The sequence below is a fragment of the Populus euphratica genome, unplaced genomic scaffold (assembly GCF_000495115.2).
Source record: "Populus euphratica unplaced genomic scaffold, PopEup_1.0 scaffold329.1, whole genome shotgun sequence".
NCBI classification, from domain to species: Eukaryota; Viridiplantae; Streptophyta; class Magnoliopsida; order Malpighiales; family Salicaceae; genus Populus; species Populus euphratica.
The window spans coordinates 529394-549698 of record NW_011500009.1 but is presented as its reverse complement, the minus strand read 5'-3'; the positions used below and the strand labels follow the sequence as shown (position 1 = coordinate 549698).

General features: G+C 34.3%; 2 protein-coding genes and 3 long non-coding RNA genes across 5 annotated transcripts; 1 reads left to right on the top strand and 4 right to left on the bottom strand.

Moving 5' to 3' along the window:
* The first annotated feature begins 1690 nt into the window (after window positions 1-1690).
* Window positions 1691-4676, top strand: LOC105141365 (pyruvate decarboxylase 2). Its single transcript, XM_011048554.1, has 6 exons — window positions 1691-2495; window positions 2696-2859; window positions 2972-3622; window positions 3711-3828; window positions 4037-4225; window positions 4323-4676. The coding sequence occupies exons 1-6, from the start codon at window positions 1971-1973 to the stop codon at window positions 4491-4493; spliced, it is 1818 nt and encodes a 605-aa protein (XP_011046856.1). The 5' UTR covers window positions 1691-1970; the 3' UTR covers window positions 4494-4676.
* Window positions 4677-7418: 2742 nt separating this feature from the next.
* LOC105141364 (uncharacterized) lies at window positions 7419-7615 on the bottom strand. Its single transcript, XR_845358.1, has 2 exons — window positions 7518-7615; window positions 7419-7474 (listed from the first exon to the last, which is right to left on the bottom strand). It is a non-coding gene; the product is annotated as an uncharacterized LOC105141364 (long non-coding RNA).
* A 1816-nt stretch (window positions 7616-9431) lies between these two features.
* Window positions 9432-14139, bottom strand: APTX (APRATAXIN-like protein). The gene is made up of 6 exons (XM_011048553.1): window positions 13910-14139; window positions 13683-13807; window positions 12596-13554; window positions 11384-12059; window positions 11132-11302; window positions 9432-10479 (listed from the first exon to the last, which is right to left on the bottom strand). Exons 1-6 carry the CDS (start codon window positions 13953-13955, stop codon window positions 10144-10146), a joined length of 2313 nt encoding a protein of 770 aa, XP_011046855.1. The 5' UTR covers window positions 13956-14139; the 3' UTR covers window positions 9432-10143.
* Window positions 14140-14821: 682 nt separating this feature from the next.
* Window positions 14822-15937, bottom strand: LOC105141362 (uncharacterized). Its single transcript, XR_845357.1, has 2 exons — window positions 15616-15937; window positions 14822-15466 (listed from the first exon to the last, which is right to left on the bottom strand). It is a non-coding gene; the product is annotated as an uncharacterized LOC105141362 (long non-coding RNA).
* A 250-nt stretch (window positions 15938-16187) lies between these two features.
* On the bottom strand, window positions 16188-16712 carry LOC105141361 (uncharacterized). Its single transcript, XR_845356.1, has 2 exons — window positions 16612-16712; window positions 16188-16480 (listed from the first exon to the last, which is right to left on the bottom strand). It is a non-coding gene; the product is annotated as an uncharacterized LOC105141361 (long non-coding RNA).
* Window positions 16713-20305: the final 3593 nt, after the last annotated feature.

Sequence of the window (20305 nt, the reverse complement as noted above, 5' to 3'; positions counted from 1 at the left end):
TAACATGTACAGGTTTGTGCAATCCACGTGGAATGCTCTAATTAGCCCACTTTTTCTTAATTCAGCAGCTGTCCACTAATTACCAGCAACTCCACTGGTTTTTCTGGGAAACAAGTGGTTTTGGAGGAGCTCGTACGTGGTTTTAGTCTCAACCATAATTACGACGTCGTTTTCTGGTTTCTTGAGCTGAGAGCAGTGGTCAGTGGCCGGTCGCCAGGTCCTGTTGCAATCTAGCCAGTAACGAAACAGGGCTCAAAACCAGGGCACAGCTAAGCCGCACCAAACCCACTTAACCAGAACTTGGCTGCGGTATTTGATAGGTTGACTCCTTTGACTTGCTTTTTCTTCAAGCCCACGAATATATAAACAGAAACCCGTTAATATTATTTAATTATAGGATGCCAATTTCCTTTTTGTTTACTACTTAAAATCTTTGGTGGTTCTTGACTTCGAAGGACGACATTTCAATTCATATGAATATTGATTTGAATTGATATAAATAAGTAAGATTCTCAGGTATTTACTGTTTACCTTGTTTAATACATAATAGACAGAGTATAACATGAGTATTCTCTAATCCGGCTTGAGATACAAATTTCTTTTTAATATTTATATTTTACGATTTATATAAACATAAATATCTCAATCTTTTATCTATTAAATAGTGATTAAGATACTGATTTTAATTTTTACTCTATTTTAAATTAATATATGGATACTCATTGTTATTTCTTACAACATTATCCTATTTAAAATTATAATATTTACACACATTGAAAGGAAAAGAAAAATAAATTTAATAGTTTCATTAATTACAAATTGTAGCATTTTCCTTTCACACGAAACAAAAATCTCGTGACTTGTATAAAAGAAAAGCTTAAAAAATGGAAAGGAGTGGAGTGAATTGGAGCAAGCACAGCGCTTGAATGTCAAGCAGTAATCATTAATAACCACTCAACTCATGTATTTGTATTTAATTCGAGTTGATTATTTTTTAAAATATTATTTTTTAAAATATTTTTAATATAATATATTATAATTTAAAATTATTTTTTAATATAATTTTAAGTGGATTTGAAAGAATGGTTTCTTATTTTTTAAAATATTTTTTACTCGTAAATGTTATTAATAATATATTTTTAAATTTTTTAAATAAGTATAATAAAATTAAAATAATTTAAAAATATTAAAAAATTATTAATATAAAATAATTTTTTTAATTTTTTTAAAATATTTTTAAAACACAATACTATACACACCAATTAATCCACCGGGACCGTCCATCACTCCTATCCCAGGGCCCGTGGGATTAGTCGTGATGTGCGCAAGCTGGCCCGAACATCCACGTTAATCTAAAAAAAAAAAAAAAAAATTGTCCTTTTATTTGCCATGTGTCAACATTAACATTAATGAATACAATGATATGTTTGTATTTTTTTTCCTTGGAAATTTCAGAGTACTCGAACTGAGAAGAGAAACAGGGGGAAAAAAACAAAAAAAAGAGATAATTTTTGTATTTTTATGGGACTTAATATAATCTCTCAACATAAAAAGGAGTAGTTAATTATTTTTCCCATAAAATAATAGTAATTAATGATTTTTCTTGATCCTCCTATAATCCACGAACACAAACCACCTTTCAATTCACCCCTGAAATATCTCCCCAAAACCGCCCCTAGTAACCCTCCTCCCCTCGCCTAATATTCCACTATAAAATCCTCCCCGCGGCCATCTCCTCTCCCATGATCGAACAAAAAAACAAAACCCTCAATTTCATACTAAATTAACCTCTTCAGAACCCTCTCCAAAACAAAAGCCATCCTTTGGATTTTTCTCCTTTTGATTTTTCATTTTTTTTTTTCATTTCATCTTCTTCTCTCTACACCTGGCTATTTATTTCTCTTCCATTTTCTCTTTTATTTCCAACAAAATATTTATATATACACAAAAAAAGGACTCTTTCTTTCAACATGGACACCAAGATAGGATCTCTTGACACCTGCCGACCAACCAGCAACGACATGATCAACCCGACAAACGGCGCCGTAGCGGCTATCCAAAGCTCGGTCTCACCCACCGTAATCAACTCATCCGAGGCGACGCTGGGTCGGCACCTCGCTCGCCGACTCGTCCAAATCGGTGTCAATGACGTTTTCTCCGTCCCCGGTGACTTCAACCTCACCCTTCTCGACCACTTGATCGCTGAGCCCGAGCTTAACCTTGTCGGTTGCTGTAACGAGCTCAACGCCGGCTACGCTGCGGATGGATACGCCCGATCGCGTGGCGTTGGCGCTTGTGTTGTCACGTTCACTGTTGGGGGACTCAGTGTGCTGAATGCTATTGCTGGTGCTTACAGTGAGAATTTGCCTGTCATATGCATTGTTGGTGGGCCCAACTCCAATGATTATGGAACTAACAGGATTCTGCACCACACCATTGGCTTGCCTGACTTTAGCCAGGAGCTTGCATGTTTCCAGACTGTTACTTGTTTTCAGGTAAAGATATTTTAAATAACGTTAAAACTTTCAGAATATAGAAACGTTGTTGGATCGTGATCTTCAGAATAGATTCACCTGTGGACCCCACAATTCCAGCTTTTATATATATATAATATTATTTTTTTCTTATCATATTGTATTTGTGGGGATTTGGTGATTATTGATTAATTGTATATGGGGTTTGATTGTTTTCGTAGGCTGTGGTGAATAACTTGGAGGATGCACATGAGCTGATAGACACTGCTATTTCAACTGCTCTGAAAGAAAGCAAGCCTGTTTATATCAGTGTTAGCTGTAACCTGTCAGCAATCCCTCATCCAACTTTTAGCCGTGAACCGGTTCCTTTCTCGCTCACCCCCAAGTAATTTCTTTGGATTCTTGATTGGTCTTTGTTTATAATTAAGTCTTCTTAGTAATCGGGAACAATTGTGGGGTTTGGATACTTAGGTGTTGTATTGATTTTTGTTTTACAGATTGAGTAACAAATTGGGTTTAGAGGCTGCAGTGGAAGCGGCTGCCGATTTCTTGAACAAGGCAGTGAAACCAGTTTTGGTGGGTGGGCCTAAACTAAGATCCGCACATGCAGGCGAGGCATTTGTGGAGTTAGCTGATGCTTCAGGTTATGCGCTTGCAATTATGCCTTCGGCTAAAGGGCTTGTGCCAGAGCATCATCCACATTTCATTGGGACTTACTGGGGTGCAGTGAGCACTGCTTTCTGTGCTGAGATTGTGGAGTCTGCAGATGCTTACTTGTTTGCTGGACCAATTTTCAATGATTATAGTTCTGTTGGGTATTCTCTCCTTCTCAAGAAGGAGAAGGCGATTATTGTGCAGCCTGAACGTGTGGTGATTGCAAATGGACCTGCATTTGGGTGTATTCTGATGAAGGATTTTTTAAGTGCCCTTGCTAAGAGGCTCAAGTGCAATACTACTGCTTATGATAATTACCACAGGATTTTTGTTCCCGAGGGACAACCTTTGAGGGGTGCTCCCAAAGAACCTTTGAGGGTTAATGTTCTGTTTCAACATATACAGAAGATGCTGTCTGGTGAAACTGCTGTGATTGCTGAGACTGGAGACTCATGGTTTAACTGCCAAAAGCTGAAATTGCCTAGGGGATGCGGGTAAGCAGTTGAGAATTTGATATGTGATGTTATAGTAATTAAATTTGAGTTCATAAATTTAATGGTGTATGTGAATTTGGATTTGTAGGTACGAGTTCCAAATGCAATATGGATCAATTGGGTGGTCAGTTGGTGCAACTCTTGGGTATGCTCAGGCTGTGCCAGAGAAGCGTGTGATTTCTTTCATTGGAGATGGTAGCTTTCAGGTAGACAACCAGAAATACTACCCAGAACTGTTTTTTACCTCCTCTGCTAACATTTCAGATTTTGACATATCCAAATCCTCATCCTTTCGTGAAATTATTATTTGTAGCTTGTCAAATTTATTGTTGGTTATGAATTATGTTTGTTTTTTTCCATCTTCCGGAGTATCATATTCAATACATTGCTTATTGCTCCGTTAATTTCCTATAGGTGACTGTTCAAGACGTGTCAACCATGCTGCGATGTGGACAGAAGAACATCATCTTCCTCATAAACAATGGTGGATACACCATTGAAGTCGAGATCCATGATGGTCCTTACAATGTGATTAAGAACTGGAACTACACTGGCTTGGTTGATGCCATCCACAATGGTGAAGGCAAGTGCTGGACAGCCAAGGTGAGCTTGTGTACTAAGTTCATTTGCTTTCAATGCATATATGTTTCAGTAGTAAAAAACAAGCATCCGACACCGTTTGCTGAATTTTCCCTTTCAGGTATTCTGTGAGGAAGATCTGGTTGAAGCAATTGAGACTGCAACAGGATCAAAGAAGGATAGCTTGTGCTTCATTGAGGTTATTGCTCACAAGGATGATACTAGTAAAGAACTTTTGGAATGGGGTTCTAGGGTCTCTGCTGCCAATAGCCGTCCTCCAAACCCTCAGTAGACTTTTGCCACAATGGCAAATATGTGAAGATGCTATGCGTCTTAGTTACAAGCAGTCGGGTTTTTGGTTTATTGTTTCCTAGTACTGGAGTTTGTGTGATCTTAATCTGCACTACGATTTCCTTGTATCCAAAGCTCATTTCCCTTTAATTTTATCTCGTTGATGAGTTTGATTTCGTTGTCATCTTTCTCGTCTCTCTGTGACTGCCTTGACACCTTAAAGAGAGAACAATAGGCATGAAATAACATGACTGAACATGTCCCGCACTTACCTTTCAGAAACTTCTGAGTGTGGCCATATACAGTGTCCGCTACAGCTGCAAAAATCCTCCCTAATGCAGGTGATGGTGTTTACTTGTTAGGTCCAAAGACCAATCCCTTGAGTGTCACCGGTGGTGGGTCTCACTAGAGAAGTTTTATGGAGCAATCAGCGCAGCAGAGGTGGAGCTATTCGAAAAGGACTCTTCTTTTAAGATGGATTGAAACTTGAATGGGGCTTCTGAGAGTATATCCCATGTAAAATATCCTTGACAGGCCTTTTGGCCAGTCAAGATCGAAGTTTCTTTCATATTAAATAGTTAAAGATGACGAGTGGTCCTTTTGCAATTTTGTTAGTAAACTTGGTCAAAATTATATCAACTGTACAAGTGAATATTTAATACATACATGCTTTTCGTTTTTTTGGTTTTTAATTAATATGTGTGTCCCATTACCTTATAATTAATTTTATAATACCTTATAATTAATTTTATAAATTTTAAGTCAATAGTTATATAAATATAAATAATTTTATAGGTGTTAAAGTTAATAATCACATAAATTTCTAATAATAGGTTTATAAAATTTAAATTAATAAACTGAATAAATTTATAGCCTCATGATTTTAAGTATACCTTTTAAAAATTAGACATGCATTCTCTAGCAGGAGCGGACATAGGGCAAGCTTTGCACCCTCGAAAGTCTTAAATTTTTTTAATTTTAATCTTTATTTTTTCAATTTTTTTATGGCAGTTATGCATTTAGCCTCTCCGAAAATAAAATCCTTGCTTTCTACTAATTTTATAGTTTTTATGACGAAACCCTAGTTAAAATTTTATAGTTCCACCCTTGGCTGCAAGTGCTGCAAAAATCTAGTGCAAGGCGTGGAAGGGACCTAAGAAAGGTTCATAATTCCAATCCTGATGATGATGTCCATTGTCTAAGCTGTGGGTCTCACCAATTTCCTCCGCTTGCAACTGGCTGTGCCAATTGATTGCTCGGGGAAGACTTGTGAAAGAGAGAGCAGTCACGGGGTAATTGCATCTGAATTCTGAGTTGAGAGTGCCATTCAATCCGAGGAATGCAAAATATCCTCCGACAATTTGACCGGTGACGGTGGAAATCTGGTCCACCTGGGGGGCAGTAGAAAACTACTTTGAAAGTGATGGTTGAAAGCCTGTTCTAGCGTGGTCCTTGGTTGTTACCATCCCAACTTCAGATTGCTAGTACGATTTAAAGTTCGGATACTCGGAGTATGGATTCATTTGTTTTTTCTTCGATAAAAAACTTGGGATTTACTCTGCACAGATGAAAGCTGGCAGGGGACACCATCTGGCCGGAAAAAGGATAGAAGAAAATGCCTGTCGTGTTTTTTTCCATGTGTGGCGATGATCTTCCAAAACTCAACATGTGTAGTTCATAAAGAAAGCGTTGTACTTGCAAAACAGTTTTTTTTAATGGTTATGAGGATTTTCATATATATATATATATATATATATATATATATAAAATAATTTTAAATATAAAAATAAATTTTTTAATTTTTAATAACAGGTTTGAATTGTGTTCCCAAACACATCCTAAATCAATATTTTTATAGAGAAAATACAGTAAACATGAAAAAAAAAAATTATAGCTAATCCTTTGGCAATGGCTGTCTTTCCAACTCCACTTTCACCAAGAAGGATGGGGTTATTTTCTGTGCTCCGGCAAAGCATGTGAACAATGCTTTCAATTTCAGAGTGTCGCCCAATAACCGGATCAATGCGTCCTTCACTTGCACGGGCAGTAAGATCCACGCAGAATGGGGCCAAAGTACTTCGCCTCAAAGACCATTTAATCTTAATATGGGATTAGAAAGCTAATAATCTTGTTTAAGTGACATATATGATCAAAATCTTGGGCACGAATTAAGGTGGAATTTTTACCAGACAGCCCCTTGTTTAGATTGTGTGCAGTAACATACCTACCACAAAGCATAGTGCAGAAGCATTTTGATATCTAGTTGTTGGAATGCATTCTTTTACTTTGATCTTCTTTATTTGCTGAAAAATAATTTGTTTTTAAAAGTAAATTTCAGAAAAAATAAATTTTAGAAAAATATTTTTTGATATTTGATAATGTAATGAAAAATAAGTTGGAAAATATTTTCCAATATTTGGTTATGTCATGTGAAATAAACTGGAAAATAACTTATTAATGTTTTATTTTTTTTAAGTTTATTAAATAATAAAGAACAAATCTTACAAATTAAAAAGTTGAATGAAAATGAAATTGAAAAAAAAAAAAATTTCATAAATTATCTCAGATAAAATATTCATAAATTATCTCAAATAAAATAAATAATAATCCAAACAATAAAGATCAAATCTTAAAAACAATGAACAAATTAAAATAATAATAATTAACTTTTCATAAAGTATTTCAAATAAAATAAATAACAATCAAAAGAATGAGGACCAAATTTGATAGATAAAAAAATTTAATAAACAAAATAATAAAAAAAAGCCGATAAATAAATTTTTTTAATAAAAAATAAATAAAAAACCCAATAGTAATTATAAAAATGAAGACCAAAGTTAATATAAAAATTAAATTTTAAGAGATGAAATTAAAAATAAATATTCAAAACAAAATATATATAGCAATCAAAAATTTGAGGATCAAATTTGATATAATCAGCAAATAATGACATTTCTAAATTTTTTACAACTTCTGGTAAGTGTTTTTTGTGATATTTCTAAATTTTTTACAACTTCCGGTAAATGTTTTCCGCCCAAATTTTTCAAGGAAACGCTTTCCTGAAAATCAAGCTAAATCTTTCTTTGACTGGAAAGCGTTTTCCATTGACCAACTTTTCTAATAGCAAACAAACACATGAAAGTTTGGAAAGTGATTTTTTGAAAACTATTTTTCAAAAAACAAACACAGCTAGAAGGGAAAACACTTTCCTGGAAACCAAGTTAAATTTTTTTTTTGATTGGAAAGTATTTTTCATTAACGGGAAAACGTTTTCTTTTGACTGGAAAGTGTTTTCCGTTGACCGAAAAGTATTTTTTATTGACTACTTTTATTAACCGAAAAGTATTTTTCATTGACTACCTTTTCTAATAGCAAATAAACACAGGGAAGTTTGGAAAATAACCAAACAAACACAAGAAAGTTTGAAAAATGACTTTTAAAAAATTACTTTTCAAGAAACAAATATGACCTTTGTTTTTCTTTAAAAACTACTTTTCAAGAAATAAACATGTTCTTTGTTTTTTTTATAGCAATAACCAAAAGTAGTTTAGAACATCAAAGCAAAGGCCTACTGTAATTTTGATTGTAATAAATATGTACAGGAATATTAAATTTTAAGAATAAGGTTGTTTGTTTTTATTTTAATATGTAATGAATGCTTTGTAAGAAAAAATAATATTATGTATGCATATTAAGAATGAAAAAAATTATAAATAATTTACGTGAATAGTTAAAAAATATTTATAATTTATGAATTTTATTCTTCTGCTTAAATGAGAAGATTAAAAGGTCATTTCATCTAAAAAATATTAAATATTAATAAGATAAATAAATACATATGTATTAATAAAAAATAAATATTTCTTTAAAAAATATTAAGAAAAACAAATATCCTTTAACATATGCACTAAAAAGATATGAATAGGGTAAGTCATGAAAAATTCTTATATATAAAGATGTAGGCGAAATACACATTTTTTGAGGAAATTTCTTATATTATATGCAATAAGCAAGAGACTCCAAAAGTTAAGAGTCTCTTGACACTTTGGATTTAGAATAAAAAAATCTGAGTTTAGAAAAAAAAAATCTCAAGGGATTAGATGTGAGCTCAAACCACAAGCCTAAACCCAAACAACGCTTGGGACTAGGCTCAACTCATAATGCATGGGTCCAAAGAGCGTTTGACACATGCTGAGCAATGCCCAAGGCTAGGCCTAGGCTACAACGTCCAGACCCAAGAGGTGTTAGGCTGATTGGTCTAGCTGCTAGACTTAGACAGGGCGTCTAAGCCTAGACTGCTAAGTCGAGTGACTTGGCGTTAGGATTTGGCGCGGGGCCTGGACCCAAGTGGCCACATATACATATAAAAAAGGTTCTACATGTATAAAAGCCGAAGGCCAAGTGGGCCAGGGCTGGTCCCAGGCCTTGCTCGAAACCATGATAGGTCACAGACCTGGAAATGGGCCCACGGCACGAGCCTGGGCCTAAACTCATTTCCAGATCCCCTCTAAGATCGACATGTTGTAAGAAAAAATGGGTTTGGGGCTAACAAAGAAATTATTTAAAAAATAATGATAAATCATAACCCATCACATCATATCATGTCCCCTAGGAACAAAGACAAAACCTCGAACGCCATGATTGACGCTAGAGATCCAAAGTTTATGGAGGCAGTGTTTGATAATTAAATCATCCACCCTACAGTACAACACAGAATACAGGCTCTCATTTTTCGTCAAGCAAGATTGTAACCATAGTCCACTGGGGATATTCTTGCAAATTGCTTTGAAAATTTTATGGCAAGGGGTTATATTTACTTTTACTTGTGTTTCCTAGTGTAGATTCTTGACATGACCTGGGAAACAGGAGAGCTTAAAACTATCATTTGCGAGCAGGTGAAGAGATGGTCTAGAAAACACAGGTTGAGAAGATGAAATACAGCAAAGGTTACTCTTTCTGGTTATTATCAAAAAAATTAGGCCGAAGATTCGATACATTGAAAATACTCCAGTCTTCCCTGAAACTCCCTTACCTTGAAGTGGCAAAGTGAAACTATAGGTAGCTAGCTGCTGCTGCTGCTGCTGGCAAGTGCTAGAATTTCCAAGTCATTTCCTTCGAAGATATTAAAATTGACATTCTAATCCACAAGCAGAGTTGTGTTCAGGGTCTTCTGCTATGCAAAGCGTCCAAGAATACAAAGGATCGTGTATTGACCACAATCTCAACGAAGCTGTATCATGTTCTGCTAAATTGACAAAATTTCACAAGAGTAAAACGTTAAAACCTTGTTGGTACGAGCAAAGGTAGCGAAGGCAAATGCAGCAGACACCAAATATAGATATAGATTAAGGAGGGGTAAAAAAAGGAGAAAAGGTTAGCATCCGCCTCCGAGTTTCCCAAATTCCCCAGTTAAAATTAACAATGAGGATTTAAGCTGATTGTGTTGCTTTAGGGAGTAAAGACTGCCGTCCATATCATAAACTTCTACGGCACCGTACAGCTCCATGATGGAAAACCCAAACTGAGAAGAAAGCTGTATTTGGTCCCCTATAGCAAAAAGAGTTTCATGTCCTCTTGTAAGTCATCTTTTGCGCCAGAAATGAGAAGTTGAAGCACACCAAAATTTTTGTTGCTGCATGATCCATAGATACCTATGTATTACTCCAATTATGTTTTGGTGCAAGCACTAAACGGCCATTCTCAAGAAGAGCACGAGGAAAGGGGGCTTGACAAATGCTAATATGTGATTTTAGCCTGGGTATATTAGGGTGTGCACTTCTACATCGGTGGCATCGCAACTCCATTGACAACTGGCAATCTTCATCTTTTATTGTTGCTTTCCCGTGATTCTTGATTTCTTCAATCACATCCAATGAATCTCGAAAAAAGGCAGTATTAAAAGAGTTCCAGTGCTTCTTGTTCTTGAGATGATTGGAATTGAAATCCTGGCTAATCACATGCAAGTGTAATTGTCTCATTGAAGGGACCTGCACGGAGAGACAGTTCAAGCATGTTAAAAAACCCCCCCTCCTTTTGTAGTTAACAGTTTGACGGAGAGACAGTTCAAGCATGTTAAAAAAACCCCCCTCCGTAGTTAACAGTTTCAATACTAAAGCAGTAATGGAGCAGCTTGGTTAGAAAATGAGAATTAGAGTAAAAACAAAACATAAATAAGGTAAAAGGTGAAAATATTTCGCAAGAATATGAAAGATATAAAACAGCCCCAGATTCAGAATGATGTTTTATCTCTTAATTATTGCCACAAACAGCTCTGTTATTATGTAGTTTTGTCACATTTTTTTATGAATAACATCATCTCTTTTTCCACAATCACATCCTCAGTTCCAACCTCTATTCCTATGTCAAATTATTGTACCTGGCTCCTGTAAATAGAGATAACATCAGCTAACCACCCTATTTGGCCCGTGTTTTATTGCCACTCTGCAACTTATGGCCCTCAATATAAAAATTCTTTCAGACCGTAAGAAAACCCCTACACCAACTTTTCCGAGACAATTTCAGTCAGGCTCTGAGAGTTGCTTCTCTGACTCAACAAAGTCTGACTGTATAAGCAGAGACCACGGCAGAAAAAGAACAAAGTTAACAAACAACTTCTGAGCTTAAGCATTCATTGCATACCGAGTGGTATCCAAGGCGGAAGACCATTGATGAATCTTCATGCAAGAATTTTTCAGCCCATTTCAAACCCACAGCATGCATTGTCATTAACAACTGAAGGTGTTCTTGATGCACATCTGCAAGACAATCAAGACCTTCATGTCCTGCCAAAACTAGGAGATGCTTGCATGCCTGTGAAAATTAATGGCAATTTAACTAAATAATCATTCACCTTAAAAGAATAGAGAAAGGAGCTAACATTAAAAGGCTTACCTTTGGATAAAGGTCATTTAGTACAACAACATCATCTAAAACCTCCAGCAACTTGTCCTTGTGCTTCTCAGGATGCATGGCGATGTGGTAAAGAGCTTGTGCCCATGAGCCCCAGCTCTTTGATGTGGGTCCTTCTAACTTACTTTTGTCTCCAGTTACCTTTCCATATGTGGAACAAGGAGCAGAAATATCAGTTACAGTTTCATCGTGAGTCCCCTTGCATTTTTTGCTTCTCTCATATACACAGTCATCATCTCTCTTAATCTTTTGATCACTGTTTGTTAAATGATTCCTGGGACCATGAGAGGGATCTTTCAAATCTGAAGGTGACAATTCACGTTTTTCACTGATTCTCCTTGGTAATTTTGAACGGGATCTCACAATAGACAGAAATCCAGTAAAAAGTGATGTGTAAGCTTCACGCAGAATGCTGCAACCTTTAGTATAGTCATTATTCAGAGAATTAGGTCTTTGTGGGTTCATGTTTGGCCCAAGAACATGGATGACATGGGATACCCCTTCCCTAGTATACAATGGAGAATCTGAAGGGAGAGGAACAACCACAGCATGTCCAGGGAGAAGAGATTTTGCTCGTTCCTTAGTTGCAGTCCCTAGGGAAGGACCTGCTGCAGCGAAAATTGCAGCATTCACACCTCCACCTCCAGGTTTCAATCGCCTGCAGGGGATTATCTTGTTGATATAATTCATGTGCAAATAAATAACATGATCATACTAATAGTTACACAGACATGCACACACACAGAGAGAAGAACCAGCTAAGCGTCATCAGAGCAAATAAAATCTGGAATCTGAGAAAAACATGTTTAGATGAAAAGTTAATAAATCAGTGGGGAGATTGATGCTTAAGTGTCACATACATGCATCTCAGAAGGTGAACAACTTTGAACCAAAACTTAAAAAGTTTTATTGCATTATACCCATGGACGAAAAATAAGATGACATGTTTGGAGATAGAAGTGTCTATTAAAGCCAGGTTCCACATATGCATAAGAGTGTTGTCCACAAAATATAACACATGGCTCACAGCAATTCCCAGCTTTTACATTTCAAGCCTCTATTCAACACCCCATTTGAATCTCTATTTCAACCTTATATTGTAGCTTTTGAAGCCTCTACAATCTATTATTTCTTAAACATTCAACATCCAAGAACCACATAAACAGCACAGCATAACTAGATGACAAAGCTTACCAATTGGCAGCATTAGCTATCGCATTGCAGCGTAAACCTCCTTGCGAATAAAGTCGAGTTATATCTCCCACAAACGTGAAGAACTTCTTTGAGTCAATGTTCCTTTTTGCAGCTTTAGCCCTAACCAAAGACAGAATCTTTGATCCATGACTCAGGTCCACAAGAACAAGCCTGGCATTTTCAAGCTTATTCACAAATTCTTCAACTTTCTCAACAATGATATCTGATGCTTTCTCATTGTTGAACTGGAAATCAGCTGTCGAAATAGATGGAAATGCTAGAGTGGTAATGTCACCCACAGATACATCAGCGTCAACAGAGCCTTTGGCCAAGTCTTCACTCTCTTTTACCTCCTTACTAGCAGCACCTAATAATAAAGACTCTTTTGTTGTTCCTTTGCAGCAGGTATTGTTTGCGTTACTAGCCTGAGGACAGGCAGAATCCTGCACACTATCTGAACATGATCCTACACTGGAAGGAGCCTCGACTTTCTTCAAGAACTTCATTATACCAAGTTGGATTTTCGCATCTGGATTCTTCTGGCCAAAACAACCATTTGAAAGGGTATCCAAAGGACCAAGCGCAGTATATGCCTTAATTGTAGCCTCAACATCATTCTCATTATGACAAAACACTATTCGAGCAAACCCTTCATTAAGCTTGGGCAACTCTTTCTTCTGCAACATTCTATTCACAACCGCAGCAGCTTTCCCACCTTGCAAATTTCCCTCATGTCCAGTCCTTTTCACAGATCGCGAAATACAAAGCTGAGCAGGAAGATCAAGCACAACAGCATGAACATCTACTTGTGCGCCACAATCTAACTTCACAAAATCCGAGCGTTGTTCTTTATCCAAATTGCATCTGTCAATAAACACACTTTTTCCTTCTTTCAACGCAGCCGCTGCTCTCTTTAGACATTGTGGCTTAGTTCCAGCTTTACCATTATTAATAGTGTCCTTCAACAAAAACCCGAAACCCCAAATTGACTAATTATCAATTTAACATCCAGAATTAACGAACTTGAAACCAAACCAAACCCATTTAAACATATTAACAAACAAGTGTGTGATATTAGAAAAGAAACCTGACAAATGCGAGTCCAAGGTCTTAAAGAGGAACCCATTACGTGTTCACAGAAAGATGACTTGCCACTTCCTGGTGCACCCACTAAAATCACCATCACTGGCTTTCCTTTCTGCTGTTCTTCACCTTTTTAGGCCAAGAAAACGCACAAAAATGTTTGAATTGGGGAACATAACTCAAAGCCCTTGCGAAGAAAGTGAACACATGTTTGAAGAAACGTTGCATTACCTTTGTTGTCGATGTCCATATCCATTTTTTGATGATCAATCGCCATTAGAACGACTTGACCTCCTCTTGTGTTACAGCATCAAAATCGGAGTGGTATTCTCGTTGTTTATAGGAAGTAAAAAAATTGAGCTTGAACGTTGCTGTACGAGCTACAGTGCTTTTTAGCATGTTAGCATTTGGTCTTTAGCTGCCTTAGTTCTGAACAAGGTCAGAGCGATCCGAGCAGGGGTAAGATGCCTGCATTTGGTTTTTAAAAGCGGTTTTACCCAGCCCGGCCCATGATATGGGCTGGGTCACGGGTTGAGCATCTCAACCTCCAAGGTGATGGTTTCACTCTGGTCTATTTATTTATTTATTTTGTCTAAAATAATGTTATTTTAGACAATATTTTTTAAAGGGTCTTTCCAAGTTAAATCGTTGAGTCAACTTTTAACATGATTAAAAGATAAACTTAGTTCATTTAGGTCAAATCTTAGATGTACTTGTCAAAAGTGATCGGGTTTAATAAGAGGCTGTGTTTTTAATATTTTTAAATGTTATTTTTTTTAATATCTTGAAGTATTTTCATGAAATATTACAACGTGCACGTTTGGAAGGAAAAGTGAGAGGAAAGTAAAATAAATAAATAAATGAAAATAATTAATTTATGTAAAAGTCCAATAAAGTTATTAGCACATTGCCTATGGAAAAGTTCTCTTGATAGCAACATGATAAAGAGTGTTTAACAATCCATGAATTATTGGTTAAAATGTATATAATCGATGCATAAATTATGTAGTGTAAATTAGTCATTAAAAAAAGTGAAGATTTAAGCAACCTTTTTATTAATTAAAATCAGGTCTTCATTCGATCCTTAACCGGTTAAAAACACACGAGAGACATGTTTAAGAAGAGAGAATGGATCAGAATTGATTTGTTTAAGAACTAATTGCGTTCAATAATTTATTCAAGGATTAATTACATTTCAATCAATAGTTCAGGGGACCATGTTTATAAACATATTCTCGTATGAAAAAAAAATATATAATTTTTATATTGAAAGGAAATGGCTAGCCGACCATTTTTATATAATTTTTATAATCAACCTTGTACCCTTCATCTCTAACCCCACATATCTTCGTACCATCCACTCCCAGAAGATCTACCTAGCCGAGGAAAAAAGCACTTGCTAGACCTCTTAAAGAACCTGGTTAATTGACTGCGCTGAAGAAATGGAAGAAGAAAGTTTTTTACCAAGGGCAGCTTGTTACTCCTTCTGCCACACATCTTGTAGATGCCAGCATCAAATCCAGGAGGAGGGGGTCAGGTAGAATCTTGGATATAAAATTCAGAAAATGGTTGTTATTGATGAAACATCTGGGTCTGCAATTCGAAGCCTCATTAGCTATGAGCCATGCAGAACTGTTTGCAGTCCTGCAATCACTTCATATGCCGTACTCCTAGACATCCTCATTAACACTAACGAGGACTTGGTTAATCTGATGCATATCTGTTGCTTCTGTTCTACAATCAGCAACGAAGCATACATAGTCCTCTTTGGCAGGAAAAATACTGAATCTAAGCACAGCAATACAGTTTTTCAGTTACATAAGCACTATCACATTAAAAAATCTACAGCCTACAGTTCGATGCAACAAATGCTAACTGCTTATAATCATACATAATGCAAGTAACAAGAGTAAAATCAAGCAATGCTAGCCGCTAACCATTTACAAAGCTGAAGATCAGCCTGCACCTGACTAAATAGTGCGAAAAAGTGCGAAGCATCCCGTTACTTACCAACTCCAGATCAATAATAACCCAATAATCACACCAAAACTTCCACAACCCATCCATTTGCATCGCAGCAAATCAGCTTGCGCACGACAACAATAACACACAAAATCCCATTACCTAATCATCCACAAAACTACAACACCCCACCAATTACCTCAAAACTTCCATGATTTGCATCGCCAAAAATCAACTTGAGCATAACGAGATAACAAAATGAGAGACACACGATTACTTATCAACTTGATACCCGGAGATAACAAAATGAGAGACACACGATTACCTATGAACTTGGTATCCAAATAATCACACCAAGATTTCATAATCTCTCAGCACAAATCACAATAAAACGCAATATCAAACCAGGATTGTATTGTCGAACCAAATGACCCAAACCGAGATGTCATCACCATATCGAAACAATGTGGTTTCACTACTATCTAACCCACAAACAAAACCCAACAAAAAAAAAAATGGAAAGAAAATAATGATAATCACAAGCAGATAATCTTATCAATCTAACTCCAATTCCATTTAAACAGATAAAATCCCAAAGGAAATTATCAAGGAAAGAAGCCAAACTCATCAACATTCAAAGAAAACAAATAAATATATCCATAGATAAACCCATCATCTGATTAATCAAAACACAGGGGGAAACTACATAATCCACCTTTTGATTTAAAACACACTAAAAGAAAAGAAGAAGAAAGTAATCGGAAATGAGAAAATCTACTTAGATCTCTGCCTCATCTTTCTACGCTTCCTCTTCAATCTCCTCATACGCTTCTTCTTCCACTGAAAAAGGTCAATCTCCTCATACGCTTCTTCTTCCACTCATAAACCAAAAACCCAAAACTCAACGATACCAATTAAAAGCAATCAAGTGCACAATGTTTTAGATTAGGTTGCAGAGATTTTGAGGTTACCTTGGCCCTCATGGTGATGGCGGTGGGGTGGGCTGTTAAGCTTTTTGAAGGCCCCAACGAGAATGAGAAGGAGAAGGAAGACTGATTGCGGGATTGGGTATGGTTTCATATATATAGTTATTGCCAAGCCCTAGTGCGGGCCGAGATGGCTCGACGTGGTTTCATATTCAAGACCCAAAATAGTTTCAAATTCAAAAGACCAAGAGGCCCAGCTCTAGTTAATTAAATAAAATCCTAAAAAATAAATCTAAGAGGGAAAGTGCAAAAGCTAGGCCTCTGAGGGGTAGGAACTTGCATTGATTCGAATAATGGCTTTGATTATGACATTATGTGATGTCCACGTCTTTATTACAATACAATACACGGTAGAATAAGAAAGGCCGATAATTTTCTCCCGTTGACTCCCTAATCAATAATACCAGGTCAACGCGGTTAAATGTTATTTACAAAGGTTAATATCGTTAAAATTCCGGGCTGACTTTAAAACTATATAATTTTAGGAATATTTAACTTATAAAATCAAATCAAAAGCTTGAAAAAAATAAAATTAGACTTGATTGGTGCAAAAATATCAATAAACTCACAATTTTCAGAGTTTAATAGAATTATGAATACTCCTCTTGTTAACTTATTTTTCTTCCAAATTAAAAAAAAAACCTCGTTGAGGTATGTCTTTTTGTCTATTATATATCACCTGCTCCAGTGTTAGATGAATATCCTTGTCATCTGTTCTCTTGATGAGACATTCAGCAAGTCTCGTTAATATTAATTTTACCTCTACTTCCTTAGCTGGAAGTTTGCAACCAAAAACCACGGCAGGAACTTTGAATTTCAAATCAGCTACAGCACTTGATGACGATGACCCCTGGGCTGCCATTGCTGCTGCTCCGCCTGCTACTAGGGCCAACCCGCTGGTAGCTGGAAGAGGCTCCAAAATTAGGCGCACAAAGGATAAACCGGACGTCCTCATCCGGGATGTAATTCCGGGACAGAGAGATGAAGTTCTGTAAAAAGGAATTTTTCCCTAATAAATAAATATATAAATTTTTTAAGTTCAATTATTAATTTATATACATTTAATAATACAATTTTAATTCAAATATACTATCTAAAATATTAAAAAATAAATTTAAAAATATATAAAATTAAAATAAAAATAAATATAAACTCACTATTAAAATTATATTTTTCATGTTTTATATAATATAATTTATTTATAATCAAATCTGAATCGATATTTTAACAATTCCTCAACCAGAATAAAATAACATAACAATCTCATGTTAACTGAAAAATAAAGTAATTAAATTTTTTTCATCTCTCAATTCCTTCTTCCTTCAGTTGAATCTTTCTTAGTATTTTAGAAGTTAAACTTTGTAAGTTTACAATATTATTTTTTTATTTTTTTTATTTTTTCTTTGAATATTTTTTTTATGTTTTCTCCTTACTTTTCTTTCTATCTCTTTCGTCATTTCTTTTATTTATTTTTCTATTCTGTTTTTGTCTAGTCAATAAAATATAAAAGGAAGAAAGAACTGATTTGTTTTATTTTTTAATAGCAAATAACCATTTTATCCTTAATGAGTCATTTTGCTTTTATTTGATGTTTTTTTTTGTTAGCTTCATCAATCTCTGTTCATTCTAAAATTTTAACAAGATTGTATTTAATATATTTTAAGACCTTTCATAAAATTTTAACTCAATTTGATGGTTAAATTGAAAATTTTATCCAATATCATAAAACTAATTAAATTGTAATTTTTTACTAAATTTTTGAATTTTTTTTATTTTTTTTTAAAATTTTAACTCAAGTTAAAACGTTATATTAAAAGGTTTCATATAAATTTTCAGAATATTTTGATACCTTAATTAAAAATTACAATTTTTTTTATATGTAATCAATTAAAAAATATTGATAAGAGATCAAAACCCACGCGGGGCCATGCATGCGTCCGCCCTTGTGGCGACTGGTTTTGACATTAAAATAGAACAGACTGCTGCTCTAGGCCACAATGTTTGATTTGAAATATCATTCTTTTCTGCATCATATTCTTTCTATTTTGTTTTTCCTTTTAATACAACTGTTATCTGCTAGAATAATTTGCAATTTATGTTATGTAGCTGGTAAACTAGTTTCTGCCACAGCTTCTTTTCGTTCATAGCATTTTTTTTATATATTTTAACAATATTTTTGAAAAAAAATATTATTATTTATTTTTTTCTTTTAAATTTATATTTCTTAATGTTTTTAGATCATTTTAATATATTAATTTTAAAAATAAATTTTAAAAAATAAAAAAATATATTATTTTAATATATTTTCTAATAAAAAACAATTTAAAAATCAACTATTATCACATTTCCAAACATAATTTTATTAACATCACAAGGCTTATATGGTTAGTTAATGAGTTTTATATAAACATATCTGTATTATAAAGAACTTTTAGAAACAATTATGTATAGGTTTTTATTTGAATTATATATACATACCTCAAGATTTTATATTGTTTGTTTTATTTTTATCTCTGAAAATTATTTATATAATTAGTTAAATTTTATTACAATTCAATTTTACCATATGAATTTATATTATATATAAAAATATTATTGATAGTACCTAGATGTATACCACCCTAATACATGGTAAAAAGAATAGAAATAGGATCCTGCCATTGACTCTCTAGGCTCCAATAGTCAAAGCAAAAAGGACCCTCCACCATTATTATCGTTGATGTTAAACTTGCAAGAGGCTTGATGAAATGATTTGGAATTTGATTTTGACATCATTTTAAAATGAAGTGATAAGATAATGTGTTAATTTTAAAATTATTTTTTTATAGTATTTTAAAAAACTCATTATAAATTAAAAGTTTATTATAAACACATTAAATCAAAATCTATAAAAAAAATTGCTCAACTAAGATTTTATCAATTTAAATTTGATTTATTTGATTATAACAAAGGTAAAACCATGAATTTAGTTCAATTCATTTTAAAATTTATATATAAAAAATAATTTTTTTAATTACTTAATCCATACCAACCAATTGAAAGAGGTGTTGGTAGGGATTGCAATTAAAAGTATTTTTTTGAGAAATGTATTTAAAATAATATATTTTTTTTATTTTTAAAAAAATTATTTTTAATATATATATATATATATAAATATAATCTTCAAATATTAAAATAATAATTTTAAATTTTTAAAAAACACCGCATTCCTGTAAACTGCCAGAATTGAAACCATACCGGCCTCAATTTTTCTCGGTCCAAAAAAGTATGCATTGAAAAGTCTTCAAGTCAAGGGAAAATCACAGCCAAAATGATTCATTTATCTGAAAGTTTTTGCATTTTAAAATATTTTAAAAAATTTAAATTTTTATATATTTATTTTAAATTAATATTTTTTTTATTTTTAAATTATTTTAATATATTTTCAAATGAAAACATTCCAAAACAAACAAACAGTGTTAGAGTACGGTACCACGCAAAAGACAGCAACTTCATCCATGCAAACAATCCACTTGACAATGAAAATTCCTCTCCTTACTTTGTTTTTCTTCATGCCCCTTCTAACGGTGCCCTCCAGCGTCAACACAGGTCTGGTTTCGGGCAGATGCCAGAGCGATCAGCAATCTTTGTTGCTCCAATTAAAGAAAACTCTTTTATTCAATGAATCTCTGTCCACCAA